This window comes from Sciurus vulgaris, assembly GCF_902686455.1.
Source record: "Sciurus vulgaris genome assembly, chromosome: 17".
Lineage (NCBI taxonomy): Eukaryota > Metazoa > Chordata > Mammalia > Rodentia > Sciuridae > Sciurus > Sciurus vulgaris.
The window spans coordinates 11,310,222-11,334,708 of NC_136478.1; the positions used below are offsets into that span (position 1 = coordinate 11,310,222).

Here is a 24,487-nt window from a genome sequence, read left to right on the forward strand (position 1 = left end):
TGTACCTAGCTTTTCTTACAAGTAAAAATGTGAACTATATACATAGAATTGAATTTAATATTCATGTATTCACCACCCAATTTAAGAACTAGAATATTTGTTCCTTGGACACTCTTATGTACTCTTGATTTTCTTTATAGGCATATTGACTTCAAAAAGCTGAGTAGAAAGCATAATATAACTATGGAAAAGGCAGTACTCTGGAACTCTCGGTATTTAGTCATAGCATTTATGTTGATCACTTAATACTCTTGAATTCTTAGAGTTTTTGTGCCATCACCCTTGCTTGGTATCCCCCAGTCCAGAAACTTTGGACTCCTTTTCGATAAAATCTTTAGACTTCTACTGGCAGGTGGAGGTGGTACAGGCCTATGGCTTAGAACTGTGGAGGACTAAAGTTTCTAACTGCTGCTTTACAGCTTTTCCCCTGTTAGGAGGACTCACCTTCACCCCTGGTTCCAGAGGCAGCTGATGCTTTCAGTCCCTGTGCTCTTGAGGATTCTGCATTTTTTATCACTTTAGCCTTTTACTTTCTCCAGACCTGCAGGCAGATAGAAGTTGCTCTTCAGGTTTCAGAAAAATGTGGCTGTTGTCTTCTTGCCTATTCTTTCCAGCATTGTAGGTTCTTTGAAAAATTCTTTGGCTGCCATGTGTTTATAGGGGTTTAAGGAAGCCCAATTACATGTGTGTGTTCACACTGCTGGCTTACCCTGAAGCTTGCTTCTCTCCTTGCGAAATTTTTTGACTGGTATTTGCTTGGTGTTGGGAATATCAAACTGGTTTCCCTTTTGGAATCCCTCATATTGAGGATGTGTGTTTGTGTATATGTGTGTGTGAGAGAGAGAGAGAGATGGTCATTTTCTATATTTTCACATGCCTAGCTCCTTTTTAAAATCTCTACTATCTTTTCAGTTTTTTTAGTTTTTAAGAGTTTTGTTTTCTAAATTTAAAAACATCTTATTTCTTGGACACTACCATTTCTCTTATTCTTTGAGGATATTAATTATAAAGGTTTTTTTCCTTAAGTTTTTAGTGCCCCACCCCCCCATTCCTGCACTGATTATTTCCTTCTCTGTTTTGAGTCTTGCCTGTCATATTGGAGACTTTCCTCAAGCGTTTGGGGGTCCTTGATTCGTTGTGAGTGAAGTATTAAAAGCTTATTGGATGTACAGGAGTATCAAAACAGCACTATTTGTAATGGCACCACATGGGAAACAGTCTAAATGTCTTTCCACAGTAGGATGTATAAATAACTGTGATGTAGTCATACAACAAAATACTCTTTAGGAATGGGAATGTATAAACTACTAACAAGTTGCGACAATAAGTTGACTCATAAGCATACTGTTGAATGAAAGACTTTAGATGAAAAAATATATTGAGGCTTATATTTGGTTAAAGTTCAAAAAACAGGCAAAACTAACCTGTGGTGTTAAAAGTCAAGATAGTACCTTGGAGTCGGGGCAGTGACTGGTGACAGGAAGCAGACAAAAGGGACCTTCTGGGATGCTGGCCATATTTTGTTCCTTTCGCGGGGTCCTGGTTTACTATGGGTCATTTTGTTGAACTGTACATGGGATTCATGTCAGCTGTACATTGGATTCATTTCAGCTGTACACTTGGTGTGTGCACTTCAAATAAAAGTTGAACCTCTGTGTAGTTTTGGTTTATTGACTGGCGTGCACAGTGTGGTCAGACTGGGCATCGAGGTAACACTTGTTCAGAACCCTGAATCTCAGTGTCTGAAGATGGAACATAGATGTGTTTGTTCTTTCTGCCATATTTAACTGAAAGTCTTTTAAGTTTCTTTGTAAACCCCATTTGTGGACAAGACAGGGTATCTTGGTTAATTTTGCACAACTAAGATGAGATGGAAACATCAGTTTCTTCTTCAAAAAGTAGTAGATTTAGAGTCTGCATTCACTTATTCATTGAACAAATATTTACAAATCAAGACAAGCAGAGTCCGTGACTTCAAGGAGCGTACAGCATAGCAGAAATTGTAAACCTTCAGTATAAGGGGAATGAGAGAGAGTGGGGAAATAAGGACTACTATGGAAGCCTAGGGTAGGACAACTTAGTCGAGTCTCCAGGGCTCTGGAGGACTTCCCTAAGGAAATGATGTTTTAGGGGAAGAATAAGGAAAAATGCTAGACTTTTTTTTTTTTTTTTTTAATGAAAATATCTCATCTTGATGTGAAAGTCCTTTTTCCTGTATGTCTGACCACCCTATTATGTAATTTCAGGTGGAGAGTATAGTGAAGATGATGTAAATGAATTAGTGAAGGAAGATGAAGTGGATGGTGAAGAGCAGACACAGAAAACGAAAGGGAAAAAGAGAAAGGCTCAGAGCATTCCGGCCAGGTGATGCTGCTCTCAAGTTCCCTAGAAATCAGGGGCTTCTCTACAGTCATCTGAATTGCTGAGATCAGTCTGATGACAGATTTCTTATTGCCAGGGTTTCTGACACTTTACTTTTTGAAGAAAACATTTGCTAATATTTTAGAAATAAATTCTTGGTCTCTGATAAAAAAATGTTTATTTTTATTTATTTACTTGTTTTTTTGGTGTGTGTGCTATTGGGGATTGAACCCAGGGATGTTCTAACATTGAGCTACATCCCCCAGCCCTTTTTACTTTTTTATTTTGAGACATGTTCTTGCTAAGTTGCCTGGGCTGGCCTTGAACTTAAGATCCTTTCACCTTAGGCTCTTGAGTTGCTGGGATTACAGGAGTATATCACCATGTCTGGCAAAATTTGTAAGTTTTAATTAAACAAAAACCCTAATACATAAAATGTGTGCATGGCTAAAATGAAGCTATTAATGTATACCCTGTTCCTAGCTTGGCATTGTGTCTTGAAGACTGCTACCAGAGATGTTCTGTCCTTGTAAAACATAGATGTATTTATCTTCTACCCTCTTTATTTTAAGAAAGAACAAGTGGTAGCACACTCTGCTTGTTGCTTCTCACTGTCCTTGTTTCACAAGGACATAGCAGTACATTTAAACATACGCATTGTACGGACAGGCCTTACTTGTCTTGAGGATTCCCTTACTGAGGAACATTTAGATCATATCTAGCTTTTAGTTCAACAAACAAGACTGCAGTAAATGTTTTTTATACATGTCTTTGTATACATGTACACATGTATATGTACACATAAGTCAGATTTGTAGATGTAGAATTGTTTGATCTAAGGTTATATGCAATTCAGTTTTTTTATTTTTAGCAAATTTTCTTTCATAAGCTTATACTGAATTACACTTTCATCAAAATTAGGAAAATTTTGTTAGTAATTTAACTCTGGGGCATCTTCTATGGAAATCTTTTACCTTGTTACTGTTTTTGTCTTCCTGATCATTGAAGCAAAAAGCAGACTATAATTGATGAAAAGGAAAAAAGCAAAAAAGAATTTTAGATTTAGATGATTCACTTAAAGCCAAAGTAATATAAAAAGCAGTATGCTTCTGTAAGTCTTGGGCCCAGTTCTTTTGTCTCTAATCCGGCTTTCATTTCTTCAGAAAGTAGAGCAAAACATTGATATATGTTTTTCCCTGAGAATTTCTGGAAGAAATAACACAATAGCTGGGTGCAGTGCCACACACCTATAATCCCAGAGAGTTGGGAAGGCTGAGGCAAGGAGATTGCACATCCTAGGCCAGCCTCAGCAACTAAATGAGGCCCTAATCAACTTAGCAAGGCCCTAGGCAACTTAGTGAGAGCCTGTCTCCAAATTTAAAAAAAGGGCCACAGATGTGACTCATGACAGAGTGCCTCTTGGTTCAATCCCTAGTTCAAAAACAAAAACACTGTTTTGAACAAATTAATTCTTTGAGGTGATTTTGGAGTTTTGTTTTATTTTGTTTTTAAGTGTAAATAGCTGGTCCTGACTTAGAACACTATATATTGATTCTAAGTGATTGGGGAAAATGCTAACAGTAAGAACTCAATTCTTCTGTAAAATTTCAGTTAATCTTCCCTGCCCCCACACCCCTTATGTTTGCTAGTAGTCCCAGGCCTAAATTTTTTTTCAGGTATATAAGATTACATTTGGAATTGAGGAAGGTGTAACAAAACATTTGCATTATCTGTCTTGTCTTGATTTTCTTGGTGACCCGTGGTGATTAGGAAGAGAAAACAAAGTGGCCTCTTGTTAGAAGAGGAAGAAGATGCCAAGGCTGAATCTGGAGGAAGTAGCAGTGAGGAGGAAGATGAAACAGAAGAGCAGGAGAAAGGTATTGGGTCAGAGGATGCAAGGAAAAAGAAGGAGGACGAGCTCTGGGCCAGCTTCCTCAACGACGTGGGACCAAAACCAAAATTAGCCTCCAGTACACAGGCAAAGGTAAGGCTGGAGAGGAATAATATAACTGCATCTCCAGAAATAGCCTAGGGTACCCAGATGTTTTGTGGGTTTTTTTTTTTTTTTTAATTTATAAACATTTGAATCTTATAATAGAAAGGAGACTCCATGCCTTTTATAGTAACTTTACTAAGTGGAAAGCAAAGCACTCTGTATGTTATAAAAATAAGCTTTTCTCAGTATGGAAATTCCTCAAAAAAACTGGGAATGGAACCACCCTATGACCCAGATATCCCACCCCTTGCTGTTTTTCCAAAAGAACTAAAATTAGCATGCTATAGCAATATAGCCACTTCAGTGTTTATAGCAGCACAATTCACAATAGCAAAATTATGAAATCAACCCAGATGTCTATCAATAGATGAATGAATTAAGAAATTATGGTACATACAAAGTAATTTTACTCAGCCTTAAAGAAGAATGAAATTATGTCATTTACTGGTTAATGTATGGAAATGGAGAACATCATGCTAAGTGAAATAAACCAGGCTCAGAAACTCAGAGATTGAATGTTTTCTTCCATATGTGGAAACTGGAGTAAAATAAAGGAAAGGAGGAGGTAAGGATAGGATAACATATAGGGAAGATCAGTAGTATAGAAGAAGATCAAGAGGCAGAGTAGAGGGACAAGAAAGGGGAGGCAGTGTAGAGTGTAGAGTGAATTCTGAGAAAAATCATGTTATTTGCACATATATATATATATATATATATATATATATATATATATATATATATATATATACCACAGGGAATTTCCCCTTTATGTATGAGAACCAATCAAAATAGATGAGCAAGCCGGGTGAGGTGGCACAAGCCTGTGATCCTAGTGGCTCCGGAGGCTGAGGCAGGAGGATCATGAGTTCAAAGCTAGCCTCAGCAAAGTGAGGTGCTAAGCAACTCAGTGAGACCCTGTCTCTAAATAAAATATAAAATAGGAGTGGGGATGTGACTCAGTGGTCGGGTGCCCCTGAGTTCAATCCCCAATACCCCCCCAGGCCCCCCCCCCCAAAAAAAAAAAAGGTGAGCAAAAGGAAGTATAGCAGAGTAGAGAAAGGGGAAGCAATGCAGGGCTGGGGATAGGGGAGGATGAGAGGGAAAAGGGGAGATCATGAACAGAAATCAAATTCTATACATGTGACTTTTGTCAGGATGAACCCATCTACTATATGTAACTATAATGCTCTGATAAACAGATATTAAACAATAACTGTGGAAGGGTGAGATTAGAACAGAAAGACAATTGTCAAAAACTAGCATAAGAACAAACTACATGGTAGACTTATGGACAGTGTTTACTGGTGGACAGTGGGTTTATTTTTTTCAATTATAGTACATTAAAATTATGTAATAGACACAAATTTTAAACTTTAAAAATTGCTGGGCTGAGACGCCGGAGCCAATGAGAAGGTGCGATGTTGGTGGAGTCTTAAGATGGATGCCGGGCAGGTGCTTCCTGACCGAAGAAAAGACGTGGAGTGGACTGCTGCCTCCTGGCCTGAATGAAAGTGCTGTTGAATCGAATTCTGAAGACGAAGCCACACTGGAGAAGTCTGAACTTGACTTACAGGAAGATAAGGAGGATGGGGCTAATAGAGACACAGAAATCTCAAGTTTCCCAGCAGATGGACCAAAAACAGAAACAGAGGCCAATGCAGATGCATATGAAGAATGCCCTTGTGGAATTCCTTTAAATTTGTGGAACAAATTTCAAGAATTGCATAAAAAACATTCTGAACAGAAAACCTTAGCTTCATGATTCAGAGGGAAAAAGAGAAAATGCTCCAGAAAAGATAAATTGAAGAATGAAAAAGAATCTCATAATGAACAGCCTTTAAATGAAACCCAATGGAAGGAGCTTACTCAATACTTTGGAGCCAATGATAGATTTGAACAGCCTGTTAAAAAGAAAAGGGTTGACAAGTCAGGTCTTGAAAAGCAGATAGACCAGGCTGTGGAGGAATGGGATGTGGAGAAGGCTGAAGAACTCAGCAACCAGCTTGCTACTCGAGAGCTTAGTGTAAAAATTGCCAAAAAAATCGCCTGTTACAAGTTTGTAAAAGCCAAAAAGGAGGCTGAAAACTCTCAGGCAGCCCCCAAAAAGAAGAAACTTGCATGGGGATTTGAAGCAAAGAAGAGATGGGAAACCAAAAACAACATGGGATATATGTAATTTGTCAGAGTTCTTCAAGATACTTGCAGACTCATGTGCTCCATTTACTGAAAAGATTTTCCTACTTAGGTTAAATATGTCAAGAAATTGATAGAAGTAGAAAAAATAAGCATAAAACTTTGGAGTTATTATCAATTCTTTTCAACCTTTTTCTAAGGAGTTCATTCATTCTATTGAAGTGAATTAAGTGAAGCATTTTGTTATTTGTGTAAGAAACCTAAGCATACATGCAAGAAAAGAAGTAGGATTTTATTTATTTATTTGTATAGACCTACAGTATAAAATCAGTTTTGCTTTTCACATGTTTAGTATAGCATAGCCTGTGAAGTCCTTGTACTTTCTTATCTGTTCTTGGCATAACTACATTTTTTCTGGAATTATATTTTTAAGATTAGCTTTTGTTTATAATGGATTAGTCACAGTGCAAGTCATAAGTCTCAATTGATGCTGTCTTTGCAAATGACTTTAATTACCCTGATGTTATTAAAATAACTTTATTCTTTATTGGAGGCACTAGAATTGATATTTTATAGTCACATATTAAAAGCAATTGATTAGTTTTTACATACCTTCAGATTGATTAACAATGCAGAGGGGACAGAATATAATATTTGGAGGATGATTTAAATTCAGCTCAGCTTAGAAATGTTTTCCTAAACATCTCTTGGCCTTGTCATTCTTTAAATGAATAAAGTTTTATTACTATTTATAACATAGCATCAACCATGAACTTCCTTACCAGCTTATCACTGGATTTCTTGAAGCCCTTTCCCATTAGGACTATGAAACACACACCTAATGAAAACTACTTCCTGAGGGACCTTCCTGTCTTTAGCCTCATTCATTCATTCTATCTAAAAAAAAATTGCCCTGGCATCACATCTCAGCTGTTCCTCAAAAAACAAAACAAAACAAAACAAAAAAAACCTTTTAATCAAATAAATTGCCAGTAAAGGAATCATTAACTGATTAGAGATGAAACATTAAGAATAATCATAAACAGCATGTTGAGATGACTCTTGTAGTTTTAGACTTTGATGAAACTGATTGTATTTCTTGCTTTTTTATGTAGAAAGGAGAGGAGGCTGAAAAGATGAATTCAAATAAATTGTTGGTCAAAGCAGAAGAGCTGGAAAAACCTAAAGAAACCGAAAAAGTAAAAATCACCAAGGTGTTTGATTTTGCTGGTGAAGAAGTAAGGTAAGAGAATCTTTACAGACATTAAAAAGTATCCTTTTCTAATTGAGCAACTTTATATGTGGTGTTAGACATTTTTTCTCCTTCCAACCCATCTTAATATTTTGGAAAAGTTTATATTGCTACTTGCTCATTGCTGTGCTTTTTGACTTTGGATAAGTCATTCTCTTACTTTCCTTGACTATGAAATAGAAGCCACAGTGGGGCCTCTGAAATAAGATAAGAAATGAAAATGCTAAGAGAGAAATTTGGTTCCAGTATTGTTTCCTTACCTTAGTATTATTGTTTAAATTGGTTTATGAGGTTTGTTTACAGTACTTTAGAAAAATAGTAGAGGCTTAGTACCTTGACTAATTTAGCCTCCTGGCTGTTATAGATTAAGAGCCACATGCCTGGAATTTTCTCTCATTTACTTAAATTTTTTATGTGAAAACAGCAAATCTATAATTTTGAGCTAAATGAGGACAGATGAAATGCCAGTAAGTAATTCTGTAGTTAGTCTCATTAATTATCCTTGACAGTAACAAATTAGGGGCTCTCTGAAAACAGACTTTTTCTTAAAATTATTATTATTATTATTATTTATTTTTTAATTTTTTTATTTTTTTGGTGGTGGTGCAAGAGATTAGCCACTGAGTCACATTTCCAGCCCTTATATTTTGAGACAGGCTAAGTGCTGTCAAGGGCTGCCTTGGCCCTTGAGTTGCCGAGATTACAAGCATGTGCCACTGTATCTGGGTTGAAATTATTCTTGAAAGTGATACCTGTTTTCTGACAATTACAGTCATCACTTATTATCCATGGAGATTCGTTCCAGATCCTCCTGAGAATGCCAAAGACTGAAAATACTCAAGTCTCTTATATAAAAATGGCATAGTCTTTGCATATAACCTAAGTACAACATCCTATACACATTAAATCATCTCCAAATTATTTATAATACCTAATACAATGTAAATGCCATGTTAGTAGCTGTATTGTTTAGGGAATAATGACAAGAAAAATATCTGTACATGTACTGATGCAGTTTTTTTTCCCTCAGTGTTTTCTATCTGTATTTGGTTGAGTCTACCAGATGTAGAACCCACTGATACAGAGGGCTGACTGTATTTTATCCAGTGAAAGTACATTTTGGAGGATGGAATTTGGAATGAACTGTTTTATAAATAGTATGAAGCAAAGTTTTTTATTGTTTTAAATTTTTTTCCTCTCATTTCCTTCTGAAAAATGTCAGTCACAGAAGTGTTACAAGAATGGTTCTACAATGCTCAGTCTCAGTGTAGTCTGATCCACCTTTGGCTAATGTTTTGCCTCTCTTTTACTATATGGATTTGTATTTTTCTTTTTTACCTTATAGGAACCATCTGAGAATTATTTGTAGATGTTTTAGCATTTCATTCTTAGTACTTTAGCACATCTCCTAAAAACAAGGACATTCTCCTTTGTAACCTAGTGTAGCACTTACATCAGTGAATTTAACATTAGAGTAGTTTACTCTCTTATGATTTAAAATGTTCATTCTGTTGCAGACCAATACTTTTGTAAAACACAATAAAAAGGAATTGCTAAAAAAAAAAAATTTAAGAAGATATATAAAATACAAGCCCAAATTTTATATGATATTTAATACATAAAATTGCATTTCATTAATGTAGCCAAAATGAACCAAAGCAACCAGGTGTGTGGTAGTTCCTGCCTGCAGTCGCACTACTCAGGAGGTGAGGCAGGAAGATTGCAAGTTTCAGGCCAGCCTCAGCAATTTAGTGAGTCCAGTTTCAGAATGAAATAAAAAGGACTGGAGATGTTGCTCAGTGGTAGAGTGCTTACCTAGCACACACAAGGCATTGGGTTAAAACTCTACTACAAAAGGGGGGAAAAAAAAAACACTAAATAAAATGGAAAGACTACAGATTGTTCATTGAAAGTGTGAGTGTGCATGATTAATATAGGCAAGAACTACTGTTGCACCTTTTATTATTCTGTATTTGAAATAAAATTTAAAAACTGAGAGTGAAATATCAGTTCTCAAACATCAGACAACATTCTGAATAATGTTTAATAAAGTTTCTATTGTGAGAGAAAAAATTCACTCTTTATAATTTATGTAATACAAGTTGGATTAATGACAGCACTATTCCTGCAGTAAATGTATATGCTAATTGTTTCTGTGCTCCTCTCCTCTTCCCTTTTATTTTCTTCTTTACTTCTATACTTATTTTGTTTCTTACTTCTATACTGGGGGATTGAATTCAGGGCCTTGCACATGGTAGACAATTGTTGAATACTGAGCCACACATCCCAGCCATTTTTATTCTTTGTTTTGAGACAGGGCCTCAATAAATTTCTGAAGCTGGCTTTGAACTCCTGATCCTCCTGCCTCAGTAGTCACAGGGATTACAGGCATGCAGCACTGAACCTGGCTACTTTTTTATTTTATTGAGGCAGCTAATTTTACCCTGGCTGGCCTGGAAGTTGGGATCTTCCTGCCTTACCCTACTGAGTGTCAGCTGGGATTACAGGTGTGCATCATTGTGTCTGGCTTTGTTTTGGTTTTCTTTTTTTTAATATATATATTTTTTTATTAGTTGTTGATGAACCTTTATTTTATTTACTTATTTATATGCAGTACTGAGAATTGAACCCAGTGCCTCACACATGCTAGGTAAGCACTCTACCAGTGAACTACAACCCCAGCCCCTGGTTTTTGTTTTTTAAAAAGTATTGCTCAGGGTTGGGGATGTAGCTCAGTGGTAAAGTACTTACCTAGCATGCTCGAGGTTCTAGGTTTGATCCCCACCACCACAAAATAAATACCTCCTACCCAATTCCAATTGTCATAAAGAAACTCAGCATATTTTCTTGGGAATGGAAGTATATATTTTAAAGCCAATTCATTAAGTTCAGGAATTTTATTTTTACTTTTATGCAAAATGAAACTAGTGATAACTGTATTTTTCAAAGTTCATTTTTAATTCTTTTTCAATGGCCCTTTTTAATTATGTATTCCATCAAGTTAGAATTAAATTTGTTATGTTTTAGTGGGGGGAAAAAGTCTAGAATCATAAATTTTCTCTGCATGGATTTTTTTTTTTTTTGGTGAAAATATAATTCAAAAAACATTCTATGAAACATGTCAATATGTAGACACTCATTTTTACCCTTATAATTTATTTGCTATTGAAAAGCATGATGAATTGCTTTCTTGCATAGAAGAACTAAGATTATTTAAAATGTCAAAGGTATTAGACAAATGGCTGAAACAAATTATATTAATTGGGGACCATCTGATTTTTTTTCCTTTTCTTTTAAAAACACTAAGTTTACTTTGTAGTTGCTAATTCTCAACATAATTTTTCCTTTCCTAACCATTTTACCTCAGCATACAACAGTTTTCGAGTGATCAATATTAAGAGAATAATTTAAAAATTAAGTCCACTACCCTTACATAATTCAGTTTTTACTACTGTACCACATATAGTATCTTCATTTTTTGCTTTGTTTGTTTTTCTTTGGTAGCAAAACTTTTCTTGGTAATGGAACAGTGTGTTTATTTGTTCTTCCAATACAAACTCCTAATCCAGAGTTTTTTCCTCTCTTGAAATTGCAACATTAAAACATACTTTTACAAACACACTCCAAACCACAATTGTTGAGCTGGGCATGGTGATGCACACCTATAATCCCAGCAGCTTAGGAGGCTGAGGCAGGAGGATCTCAAGTTCAAAGGCAGCCTGACCAACTTAGTGAGACCCTGTCTGAAACTGAAAAATAAAAAGGGCTGGTGATGTTTCCCAGTGGTTCAGTCCCTGGTACCAAAACAAACAAACCACCTCTGCTGAGAATGTGATCCTAGTTTTTTTATGCAGAATACTTTATATTACCCTCCTATTTAATTCACAGATATAATAAAGGAATTTTCATGTTAGCAGTAGCTGGCATTCTGCAAGTTGTATTGAAAATAGTACTTTGCTGATTTTATTAGGGTTTTTGGTATCATACGCCTGAATACTTCAAGTGTGTTGTCATTGGAAAGTTGTACTTGAATCACCTTTGAAAAGTATTGATTTTTCTAAGCAAACATCTTTGATATAGTTTTTTACTCATATCTAGACAATGGGTTTGTTTTTCAGTTTTAGCATACAAATGTGCTTCTTTTTCAAAAGGTAAAGGTAACTATCCCTTTTTAGAAGACCACAGTGCACTAATGTTAATACAAAATTTTATGTCTATTTCTATTGGTTTTTTTTTTTTTTTAAGTGGAGTACTCCCTTTCAAAAATTCTTTTGGTTTTGAACTTATTTCTTCATATTTTGTATAAATGCCTCTGAAGTTTGATGGATTCATCGCTCCATTAGCCAAAATCTCTCTGAAAAGAACTCACTATAATTTAGCACTGCATGATCAAAACCCAAATTCAATATATGAAGGATTATAGTCAAGCCAATATGATATCGATTGGTCTTCTGGTATGCTACTGCTGCTGCATTAAGAAAAAGGAGTGTGATTTCTTTACAGAAACATTCAGCAAGACTTTGTTTTGTCATTAGTAAACTAGGAGTAAAAAGAATTCCGGTTTTACTTTTGTTAATTTAAATACTAATTTTAAACTGTAAGTTTTAAAAAATCACACTTGGTTAATGTTTTTAAATTCTTTTTTTGGGGTGGTTTCTGGGGATTGAACTCAGGGCAGTTGACCAGTGAGCCACATCCCCAGCCCTATTTTATAGTTTATTTAGAGACAGGGTCTCACTGAGTTGCTTAGCACCTCACTTTTGTTGAGGCTGGCTTTAAACTCATGATCCTCCTGCCTCAGCCTCCCAAGCTGCTGGGATTACAGATGTGCCACACCATGCTTGACCATAAATTCTTATATTTAACTAGATTTTTGGATTTCAGTTGACACAATAATTCTAAAATATCATATCCACTATAATATGGTTTTACTTTGGATAACTAATACACAGTGTATATTGCAAGTGACTCAGTTCAGAAGTTTGATATTAACTAAATTAAATTTTGTTTAATGCAGTGACTACTGATCATGTCTTGAATATTGTGACATCAAATTGCTAAACAGGTTTCTAAGTACTCAAAATTTCTGTACCTATCTTGTCCCAGTAACAGGTGATTTTTTGTTTTGTTTTTAATTTTTTTTTCAATAAGAGGTAGTTTTGTAGTCCTTGCTTTAAGTAGCACTGTATACAATTTCATTCAGTCTTTAACCTGTTATCCCAGTGATATCCTTGCTAATTATATTTCTTATGCAGTCCAAGATTTAATCCAAGATTAAATACTGCATTTGGTCTTTTAGGAGTCAACCAGTCTGGCACGTAAGCCCAGCTACTTGGGAGGCTGAAGGCCAGCTTGGGCAACATAGTGAGACCCTCCCTGTCTTAAACAAAGAGTCTAGACCATTTGTGTTGCAGAATGCCCCTCAGTTTGGATTGTTGCAGTGTTTTCTCATGTTTAGTTTCAGATTATTTATGTTAGATGAAAACACTACATTAGCAGTGCTTCTCATTTATCAGGGAACCTAATATTGGTAGTGATAAGTTACCCAATTAAGGCAGTGTCTGTCAGAATTCTCCATTGTAAGGCACCCTTTTCCTTTGTAGTTAATCATTTTGGGGACTCATTAAATAATTATTGATATGAATTAATGATACATTTTGCTTCCAGAAATCATACTGATGCTATTGTGTTGTCCAGTAGTGGGTAGCAGAACACTGACAGTGTTCAAGGGTTTGGAAGTTCTATAAAAATAATATAGAAAGTGTACTAATGTATCATTAGAAATATAGGTTTAAAAAATTTAGGGAAGTTAAGTCTGTCTTAGCTTGGATTATTTCTCTTGTGTCTTGGGGTACACAGAATACCTAAAGGAAGATTTATTTATAACTTTCTACATGAAGAGTACAGAAAACTGGTCAATAACTGTTGCTATGAGAAATCATTAAATTTTTGATCAAATTAAATTTTATGGGCTTGTTTATAAATTCGATGTTTATATACCACAAATGTCTTATTTCATTTTTGAAAGCCAGTGGATGGTAATTTTAAATTGGATGGTTATCAGTGAGTCAGTTATTCCTACCATTTGCCAGAAGAGGTCAGTACCATGTCGCTATCAAAAAGAAAACAAGGGCCCTGTGCAGTTCCTATAATCCCAGTGGCTCAGGAGGCAAGTTCAAAGCCAGATCCTGCAAAAGCGATGTGCCAAGCAACTCAATGAGCCCCTGTCTCTAAATAAAATACGAAATAGGCCTGGGGATTAAATAATTATTGATGTGAATTAATGATATATTTTGCTTCCAGAAATCATATTGATGCTATTGTGTTGTCCAGTAGTGGGTAGCAGAACACTGACAGTGTTCAAGGGTTTGGAAGTCCTATAAAAATAATACAGAAAGTGTACTAATGTACCATTAGAAATATAGGTCTAAAAAATTTAGGTGTCCCTAAGTGTCTCTGAGTTCAATCCCACCCCCATAAAAAAAGAAAGAAAATAAGAATATGGAGGCACTTTTTTCCCATAAATTATATACTCTCACAAGCATGTGCTTATTCATATTTGAAAAGTAGTGCATACTTATTATTTTAAAAAATCATATGATAAAGAAATATAATACAGGGCAAGTGAAAGCCTTCTATAACCTCCAACCCCTAGAGAGAACAAAAACTGTTAATAGTTGTCAAGATTTTTTTAAAAGCTTAAATTGTTTATACTTAAGTTTAGGTGTTATAAGGAATCCTCTTGAGGGAACTTGGGAGATATGAATTTTAACTGACAACCCATATGCAGATTTGCTGTGTGGATTTGAGCATATCTTTTAATCTTTTGATGTCATTCTGCTTTTTCTTTTTTGTCTTTGTATCAAGTTAAGAGCATTACTACACCTTTAAGAAATGTGAGAAAAAGCTAGTGATGACTGGGAAGAATTTGTAAGTATAAGCATAAGGTAGTGTTAGTACAAAGCTAGTCTTTTAGTTTTTTTATAACTGGTTTAATTAAACTTTGGATTTTTGCTGTTTTGTTTTTCCCTACTTGAAAAATGTATGGTTTATTAACCTTGGGAAATGGGGGAAATAATACTTTTTATCAAATAACCATCTGAGCCAGTGAGCTTAGACTTTCCTAAATGATTCACCTTTTGGAAAAGACGAATCATGGAAAAGTTTCTCCCCAAATAAAGACTTCAGAAAGTACTGAGTAAATGAAAATGAAGTTAAAGTGGAATTTCTACTGAGAATACTTACATTAACTATTGTTAATAATAGGCTTTTTCCTGTCAGGGTTCCCTCTTGTGTATGAAATGGTCTATAACTTGAATATTCTACTTGAAGTTTGTTTGGTTTTTCTTTTTCTTTGTCTTTCTTTCTTTTCTTTTTTTTTTGGGGGGTGGTGCTGGGGATGGAACCCAGGTGTCATGCATGCAGGCAAGTGCTCGACCCCTGAGCCATATCCCTAGCCCCTTGAAGATATTTCGATAGCCAAATCTATTATTGCTTATTAAAAATGGAGTTCTTCTAGGTATACTATCTGAAGAGTAATCTGGTATGAATGTCAGTTATCAAAGACTTCAAGAAATATACCAGTTTATGTAACATGTTTTCTAGTGAATATGGGTAAGATTTTGGCACTAAGATATAAAGAAAGATATCTCCACAGGTTATATGTTCTTTATGCCTCCTCTCTGGCTCTCTATGTCATGTATTGTCATGACTTGATCTCATGGTTGGCTTTCATGCTGGACTATGAGTTCCTTAAGGACAGAAGCCATATCATATTTCTCTGTATGTCGGATATCTAACACAGTGCCAGGATCTAGTTGCTTTTCAAAAAAATGTGTACTTAGGTCACTGCTACAAAAGTCATGTCAGTCTTACAGTAAAACAAGAAAGCAACAAAACCAAAATGTGTTGCATAAATGCTGCTTTCCTTTCTCTGTAACTTGGGCCACTTGATCTTCATCTTTTCTTGCATCAGTATTCTAAAATTTTACAATGGTGTACCTTGATGTGGGTCTTTTAAATTTTGCTTTGTTAGGTGTTCTGTGGCTCTCCTCAGTACTGGGAATTAAACCGAGCGGTGCTCTATCACTGAGCCTGTATTTCCTGCTCTTATTATGTTTGATTTTGAGATAGGGTCTCACTAAGTTGCCAAGGTGTCCTGGAACTTGTGATCCTCCTGCCTCAGCCTCCTTGAGTAGGTGGTATTACAGGTATACACCATTGAACTTGGCTTCTTTTTTTGTAGAATCTTATCCTTCACTTAAAGGAAATTTTCTTTTATTATTGATAACCTCCCACTTTTCTCTTTTTTAAAAATTCATAATAGTGGAATTGATATAATGAGGTTAGACTAGGCCAAGCTTGGGTAACAAATGAATGGCACACCTCAGTAGCATAATGCATTATAGTTTGTATTTCTTTCTTTCTGGTAGACTCCACTGAGTTGGGTAGAACACTGCCCCCTGGAGCACATGGTGCTATGGTAAGGGAAGAATAAGTAGATTTTCACTTAATTCTCCTGTTTTCGGGATGGGCTTCAGTCCTTTCCTTTGTGAGTCTGGATCTTCTATGGTTTTTGTTTTTTCAAAGGGTAATAGGTCCTGTTGGCTTGAGAGTGGAGGGCACTAGCCTGTGTTTTGAGTTGGAAAAGGGATCAGAGGCCTCGTTGCTCCTGATACAAACTTTCAAGTGGGTTCCACCTACTTCTCTCCTCCACCTTCTTTAAAATTCCTGTCATCTCAATTGAATGATCTTTTGAGGGTGCTTTCACACAGATTGGCTTGCTTGTTTGGAACCATTCTGCATGACTGTCAGCCATCTGTTGCTAGAGTAATGCTGTGTGGCAGACCATCCCAGACTTAATGGTACACAACAGTAAGCATCGTTTTCTTCCTCATGTGCCTCTGGATATGTGGTGTTTGGCCAATCTCATATTGGCTCCAAACTCAACCATCATTTTGTGCCACTTGTATACAAGACACAGTACTAAGTTCAGGAATGAGATGACTCTTAATAAGAACATTTGTCCTTGAAGGTGAATAAATAGAGACTTGTATTCCTTCAAGGTGGATTTATAGGATTTTCCTATCATTATTCTTGACCAGTCCTTTCCTGGATGAGTGGTTGAACACTCATAATACAGTGACCATAATCTTGGTCACTCCTGATAGAATGGAATTGTAACACACTTCTCACATGTTCCAAGCCAAGGAAGGCATTGGGTACTTCTTATGTGAAATTTTAGGCACCTTAAGTATTCTTATTTGATCCTTTAGGACTCAGTTTTATTGAGGGCAGTTTTTTTCATATTTTAATTAGATAGGGTTCTTCCTCAGGCTTCATTCTCTCACTCCCAAATTAGTGCTGATTTATCCTGTTTTAAGGGATTGTGTTAAATCTTTGGGTTGTTTTTTAGGTGTAGAACAGAAAGGAGTCTTCTGCAGAACATTTCTAATTGTTTCTGTGCTTTTGCTTTTCTTCTTAAAAACAAGCATTTTTCTCCCCAATATTCTATCAGCTTTCACTGACCCTTGAGTCTGGGTGCTACTCTACATGTGAGGTTCACTATGAAGGTTTTTTTCAGCCTTCCTGTCAGTGACCACTGAGATTCATTGGTGACTCTGGAGTGTGCTTCATGATGACAGCTGTAATGGAAGGATTTAGGGAGATAAAATTTTACATGCACTGTTTCACTTGTTAACTTTAGTTAGGGAAAGTACCTTTATCTAGAATTGTTATAGAAAACTTTTATCATAAAACTCAACAGCCAGAATTTATTAAAAGGCCTACGGTGGATATGTTCCTAGTTTTCATTTATTTTCTTTTCTTAGATTTTTTTTCTCTTTCTTTATTCCCCTTATAAATTTAATGTCTCTTTCCTTGGAACAGGGTGATTAAGGAAGTGGATGCTACATCTAAAGAAGCCAAATCCTTCTTCAAGCAAAATGAGAAAGAAAAACCACAGGCTAATGTCCCTTCAGCTGTGCCGTCACTCCCTGCTGGGTCAGGGTGAGTACTCAAGTCTCATTCCCAGGTGTACTTGACACTTTGGAAAAGCTGTTTTCCGTGTAGGACCTGCCTTAACTGCAGTACTCATGACTTCTTTCTTGAGAGAGGGAATTATGCTGCCTTTGCTGAACTATTTACCAAGAAGGAAGAGGCAAAGGAAAATGAGCCATAGCTCTCCTTTAATTCCAGCCTGAAAGAAGCTCTGTTTTACAGTTTTGTGGTCACAAAGCTGAACATGTAAAGTTTATATTTAAAAATAATAAATTTTGAATGATAATATTAGCAGTTCATTAGAACTTTGAATGAAGATTTGAGTTGAGTATTTACTCCCATCCCTCGTAACTTCAAAGGAACATAGGTCAAGCCAGCACAGTGCCATATACTTGTAGTCCCAGCTACTCAGGAGGCTTTGGCAGGAAGATTACTTGAATTCAGGGCAACATAGCAAGACCCCGCCTAAAAGAAAATGGTGAATCAAAGGTGACTTACACATAGTTTTCTTAACATATTGTTGTGATTTTAATGTTTTCTTCCTTTGAGTTTTCCATGTAACTTGAATTGTTTTTAGCTGAAGACTAGAATTCTTGCTCTTCATAAGAAGTAAAACATCACAGTAGTAAGAGAATGGAAGCCTGCAACCCCAGGGACCTCTTATAGACCGCATCCCATGCATGGTTGCGATCACCCAGCTGACTCCTACAGAAATTTCTGTGTTTTTAATCCCCAGGTGTTTGGGGTAGAATAAGATTCTCTAAACTGGCTTCTTTGAAACTTAAGTTAGAGATTGTTACTTCTTCCTTCCCTCCATGAATGTACTTATCTTTGATCCAAATATTAAACTTTTATTTCTTCTTTATTTAAAAATAATTGATTTTTCTATTAGATTGTGAGCCTTCTAGGGCAGGTCTTTCTCCTCTTTGCAGCCCTGACTCTAAACAACCCTGTGTTAGACTGACATACTCTCTTAGGATGTGTCTGCCCAGAAGCAGATCCTGAGACAAAGGTTTGCATGTGAGTCATTTATGTGAGAGATGATTCCAGGAAGTCCCAGAAAGGAGGCGAAAGGGAGAAAGCAGCTGGTTAAGGCTGAGTTCTCAAACAGGTTGCTGCTAGTAGGGGCTGCAACTCAGCCCTACTGGGGAGCTTGGAGACTGTGAAGAAGAGTGAAAGGCCAAGAGGCTGGGATATTTACACTAGCTCTGGCCTGACATTGGCTCAGGACTGCTTCTGCACGTTCCGTGCCCTCAGTCCTCAGGCCATGAGCTGCTGCAGGTGCTTGGAGTAGGATGCTGCATGTGATTAATGTGGGGAGATGTGGGTGGCGCTCCCTTCTCCACTCTGCTACATCTTCTTACGTCTACTATGTAATCTTTATTTGTTACCTAAGTGTTCTGCACTGGAGCTCCCAGGTAGCAGAAATCAATGGTAGTTTCAGAGAAATTTCAGAAGGAAAAGGATTTCACTGCTTGCTGCCACAGTAGAAATGACACAAAAGCAGATGAAGGTGGCTATAGAAGAACAGAACTTTATGGAAATGTTAAAAATTCTCCAGACCTGGTCCTGTTGATGTTCTCTGAGTCAGATGCTTTCAAGCTGTGGTTTTGCAGTCATTAATTAAAATATTGCTACATTTTGTTTTATAAATTTTTTTTTTAGTTATCGATATGCTTATACTGGGTGACAAAGATAAACTGTTTTTATTGAGGGTCAAGATAAAAAGAAAATAGGGATCTTTAGGCTGATGCAGTGTGTTTTTAGCCTTTTATTCATTGTATTGTTTGATGGGGTTCTCTTCAGGCCAGTGAGCTTTCAGGCTCCTTTTTTTTTTTTTTTGCTATATTGGCACCACAGGAGAGATTTCTAAAGAAGGGTCCAGGGAGTTCCCAGAGAGAAGGGGGACCTTGACTCAGGACCAGCTGCATTCTTGGCATATAAAACAAAGAATTTCAGCACCCATCTGCCAAAGGAACAGGGAAGTTTATTTAGGAAAACAAATACCTATTCAAGGGAGAATGGGGATGATCTCCAGAGAGATGCCTCTGGGTAAAGCAAGGAATACACATTTAAGGGAGAATGTAGGCTCTCTGGAAAAGAAGAGACAGCCATCCATAGTTAAAAAAAAAAAAAAAAAAAAAAAAAAGAATACATTCTACATTATGCCCTATTAAACCCATAAAAATAGATTTGTAAAAAAGTAGAATAAAAATTTGGTGAGAGTGCTGGGAATTGAACCCAGGACCTCACACATGCTGGGCAAGCCCCCTACCACTGAGCTACATCCCTGGCACCACCTCCTCTCTCTCTCTCTCTTTTTTTAATTCTGAAACAAGGTCTTGCTATATTGCCTAGGTTGGCCTCATACTCTTGTACTCTAGCTACCGGTGTAGCTCAGTGGTAGAGCACTTGCCTGTCATGCACAAGACCCTGGGTTTGATCCAGTACACAAAAGAAAACAACAAAAACTCTTGAACTCAAGCTGTTCTCCCACCTTGGCCTCCTGAATAGCTAGGACTACAGATGTACACTGCTGGGCTTACCTTGTTGAAATTATATTTATGCTTACTACATGTGATTCACTTTGATCTTCCATTTTCTATTATTGTGTTTAGTATGTGTCATTTTAAAAATGTTGTGACCCACTGAATTAATTTTGCAGTCTACTATGACCTGAATTTGGCACATGTTGCTCTAGGCTATATATGGAATTAGCCTTCAGAAGACTTTTATGTTAGTTGCCCAACTTGCATCTGCTATTATTAAACAGATGTTCTTGGACTTATTAAAAGTGTTGCTGTGAAAATGACCTTTGAATATAACTATCAGATAAAAATAAAGACTATTTTTTATATTGTATTTCTAGCATATTTTCAGCTAGCACAGTTTTTACTTCTGGCTTCCTTGAGACCTCTTCTTAGAATAATCCCTATTGATGTTGTGAAATTCTACATGGAAACTATGTCTGAGAAAGCACTCTGGTATAAGTATGAAGATAGCTAGGGGAGGGGAGAAGTGGCAGCTTGACAGTAAGCTTGGATAAATTCTGAGTTGCTCACATGGAAATCTCTCCTTGTTTCTGTACTCTTGCTGCCTTTCAAATATAAGAAATCTGCTGAGATGATACTGTATTAGATAGACCTAGCAGGAAACAGATGGCATCCTCAAATTCCAATACTTTGAGGAGAACTTAATAACTCACAAAGTAATGGAAAAACCACAGGATCAGGAATAGCGTGGTGTCCCTGGGACTAGTAATAATGAGACTTCATTGCCACCTACAGGCCCAAAGGGGCAAAAGGGGAACAGTCGATGGGTGGAAGACAGGGTTATGTGGAACCGGCTCGCCCCACAGGAGCTGAGATCTTCATTTGAGCCACGGACCCTCCCAGGGAAAAGGCAAGGGAACATATGTTCAGATGTCCTTTTCTTCCCTACCACCTGTCTCTTGTCAGGGTATTCATTGCCCATTGCACTTGTTAGAGGAAAAATTACTCTGACGCTTATTAAAATAGTCAGGAAGACTTGATTGAGGACTTGATAGGTATCAAGATTAAGAGAGCTAAACTCTGGTTATACAAAGATTGCAGAAAGGAGAGCCACTGGGTGGAAAAAGTACATCAAGGGTAGAGGGATTCTTGCTGAAGGCAGACATGAATTGTCAATGTAGGGGATTCTCTCTAAACTGACTTAGCAAGATTCCTCCTAAAACTGAACTCTGCAGGCCCATCAAGGACAGGCTTAATTGACAATAGGAGTGAGAGGAGTCTGGCTGTAGTTTGGTTAAGGAAAGTTGTGCATACAGGGTAGTTTCTGGGGTGGAGAGGAGAAGAGAGAGTCATAGAGGGAATCTGGTGATTCTAGCAAGAGCTATTCCAGGGAAATATTTTTTAGTAGATGAAGGAACTGCTGACTCCTTTAGAAAGGGGGTTAAGTGAAATTTGACCAAAATCAGTTTCTTTGAAAGCTGTAATGGAACATTACAGATGACAAGGATATATCTGCCAAATGCCTGAGCAAAAGTCCTCAGAGTTGTACATGAAAATGGGGATACATTTAATTATGATACAGTGTGTCTTGAATTTCTGATAAATCCAGGATGACCTTCAAGGTTGGCCTGCTCATTTTTCTGAAATGCATATTGAAAGGCTTTTTATGCCAGGAGGAGTCATTTGCTCTGGGATGTCAGAGTGAACTCATTTTGTCAGTGCGAACATTAGGATCTGCTGCAGAGCATGGGGAGGTTTTTTCAAGAAAGAATCTATAGGAGTAATCTAATATATTAAAAGAAAATAAATTCTGGGTACAGGGCACACACCCATAATCCCAGTGGCTAGGGATTCAAAGCCAGCCTCAGCAACTTAGTGAGGCCCTAAGCAACCTAGTGAGAAATAAAAAATATAAAGGACTGGGATGTAGCTCTTGGTTCAATTCCTGGTACCAAAAAATAAATTAATAAGAAATTTAAATACACACACATGTATATTTCTTCACATAGTAAAATATTTTTCCATAGACATTTTCACTTTGGGAGCTGCTTCACTTTATAGAAATTTTACAGCAGAAACACTTTATTTTCCTTTTCTCTAAACAGATTTAAGCAATACAGGAAGACCAGAACAGGAGAGTAAAACATCCTGTCCCACGTCTTTTGCAAGCAAATAAGAACAGATTCAGAAGAGCAAATGTTTGTAACTGGAAATGCATTTCCTCCACATGTTTAAAATAGCACACTGCTTAGACTATAAAAAGCCAAAGTTTATGCTTTGAGAATGGAGTAAACCCTCTTGTAATTAGAGGCCGGAATCAAACTACAAGAAGAACGTTGTCTGTGTTTGGTGGTAGAAAGCACAGTGCTTACTTGGTGTATCTCAGTTCCCATGGTCTTGTCATCCCAAGCTCAAGACCCACCTCTTCCCCCACACCTCCAGTCCTGACTACTGCTTCTTTAGCTACTTGCATTCAGCTTCTACCAGCATTTGCTGGTAACTGCTGACCAGGTTTCAGCCCCTCATTTGCTACAGTTGGTTTCAACCCATCATTTATTACTTATCCCATTAGTCTTCAAAATTATTATCCTTATTGTTGGTATTGACTGAGATTTTGGCTCAGTGGTAGAGTGCTTGCCTAGCATCCCAGAAGTCTGGGTTTGCTCCCGCGCCACTCAGGGCTGCTATTTAGCTTCCTCCTTATAGATTGGGAATGACCTAGAGCAGTAAAATCTAAGGTTGAAAGACTTCATTTTCCCATGTGGTTTTCTCTTGTCATCTTGGTCTCTTGAGCAAAGGAAAAGGACTTATTGTTGGAATTCAAACAACCTCATGGGTGGGGTCAATTTAAGCGGTGTTTATCCCAAGAGTGCATAAAATTCTTCACAGTGCTACACTTGTGATCAAGACCCAGACTAAAGACTGAGACGATAGTAATGCCTGACCCAGTAGTTTGCCAGTATTCAGTATATTTAACCAGTTCCAGGAACCTTTCATTTATGCAACAAAGTCGTCTGAGCAGTTAACTGATCTCTCCCACTCCCCTCAAATGAGTCAACATAAACTTTACTCGTGGCTTTAAGTTTTAAAATTTCTTGGTATATTGTCTTTTGCTACAGAATATTAACCATTTCACTTAAAGTAATAAAAATCAGACAACACTATTGGGAGGAATTCTAATGTTCAATTAGAATCTCTTGTTATGATGATCAAACAGTTATCTAAATCCATGATGATTGATTGCTTGTTTGATATGATTCATTGGTTGATTGCAGTGGTGGGAATCTAACCCAGGATGCTCGCCTGCTCCACAAGGGCTCTACTACTGAGCCACATTCTCAACCCAAGGGCCTCTTACTTTTAAAGGATTGCTGTCATGTTGTTGGGAGCATGTTCAAAACTGGATCTAATTGTATTTCACACATTTTTACCAAGAGAGAAGAGGGGGCCCTAGATTATTCACAGCAAATACATTTATATCAACAAGAACAATAGCCACAATAAAAAGAGCTACCTTCAGAATCTGACATCATTTCCTGGTTTGATCCTTTTGTGAGACTCCTGATCAGTTGGCTTGAGCCCATGTGTTTGGTGAATAGATCTACATGTGAGGTCATATGATGCAAGAGAATGATCATTCCCAGAGGAAATCTAACTTGCTTCAAAAGAGTAACCCTTATAAGTGAGGGCTTCTTGTTATTGTAATAATTAAGATAATTAGAGGAGCTGAGCATGGGGTGCACACCTGTAATTCCAGTGATTCAGGAGGCTGCAGCAGGAGGATTGAGAGTTCAAAGCCAGCCTCAGCAGCTTGGCGAGGCCTTAAGCAACTTGGTGAGATCCTGTCCCAAATCAGAAGGACTGAATATGTGGCTCAGTGACTAAGCACCCCTGGGTTCAGTTTCCGGTCCTCTCCCCCCACAAAAGGAGACAGATAATTAGAGGAAGGTATAGAGATATTCAGCAGACATGGCCTGTGACAGTTTTTGAAATCTAGAAGTGATTTTATTTAAGAGAACAAATGATGTCTTGTCAATTTAATAATTTATGATAGGATATACTTTTTTCTTAAAAACAGCTTTATTGAGATATAATTCATATATTATATAATTCACCCATTTAATTCATGCACATGGCATATCCATAGGTTTGCACATTCACAGTGCTGTGCAACTATGATCATTTTTGACATTCCCAAAAGAAATCCCGAATCTCTTAGCAGTCACTCTTCATCCCCATTCCTGTCCCCATCCC

At 37.0% G+C, this 24,487-nt stretch overlaps 1 protein-coding gene and 1 pseudogene across 2 annotated transcripts in view; both read left to right on the plus strand.

The window, feature by feature from the left end:
* CFDP1 (craniofacial development protein 1) overlaps window positions 1–24,487 on the plus strand; it is a 114,466-nt gene that overhangs the window by 9,924 nt on the left and 80,055 nt on the right. Inside the window, exons 2-5 of the mRNA XM_079119685.1 lie at window positions 2,247–2,364; window positions 4,132–4,345; window positions 7,606–7,733; window positions 17,631–17,750. Coding sequence (XP_078975811.1) covers window positions 2,247–2,364; window positions 4,132–4,345; window positions 7,606–7,733; window positions 17,631–17,750 — 580 coding nt within the window. The remainder of the gene's footprint in view (window positions 1–2,246; window positions 2,365–4,131; window positions 4,346–7,605; window positions 7,734–17,630; window positions 17,751–24,487) is intronic.
* On the plus strand, window positions 5,429–6,671 carry LOC306649052 (protein FAM204A-like; annotated as a pseudogene). The gene has a single exon. The product of its transcript is annotated as a protein FAM204A-like (transcript).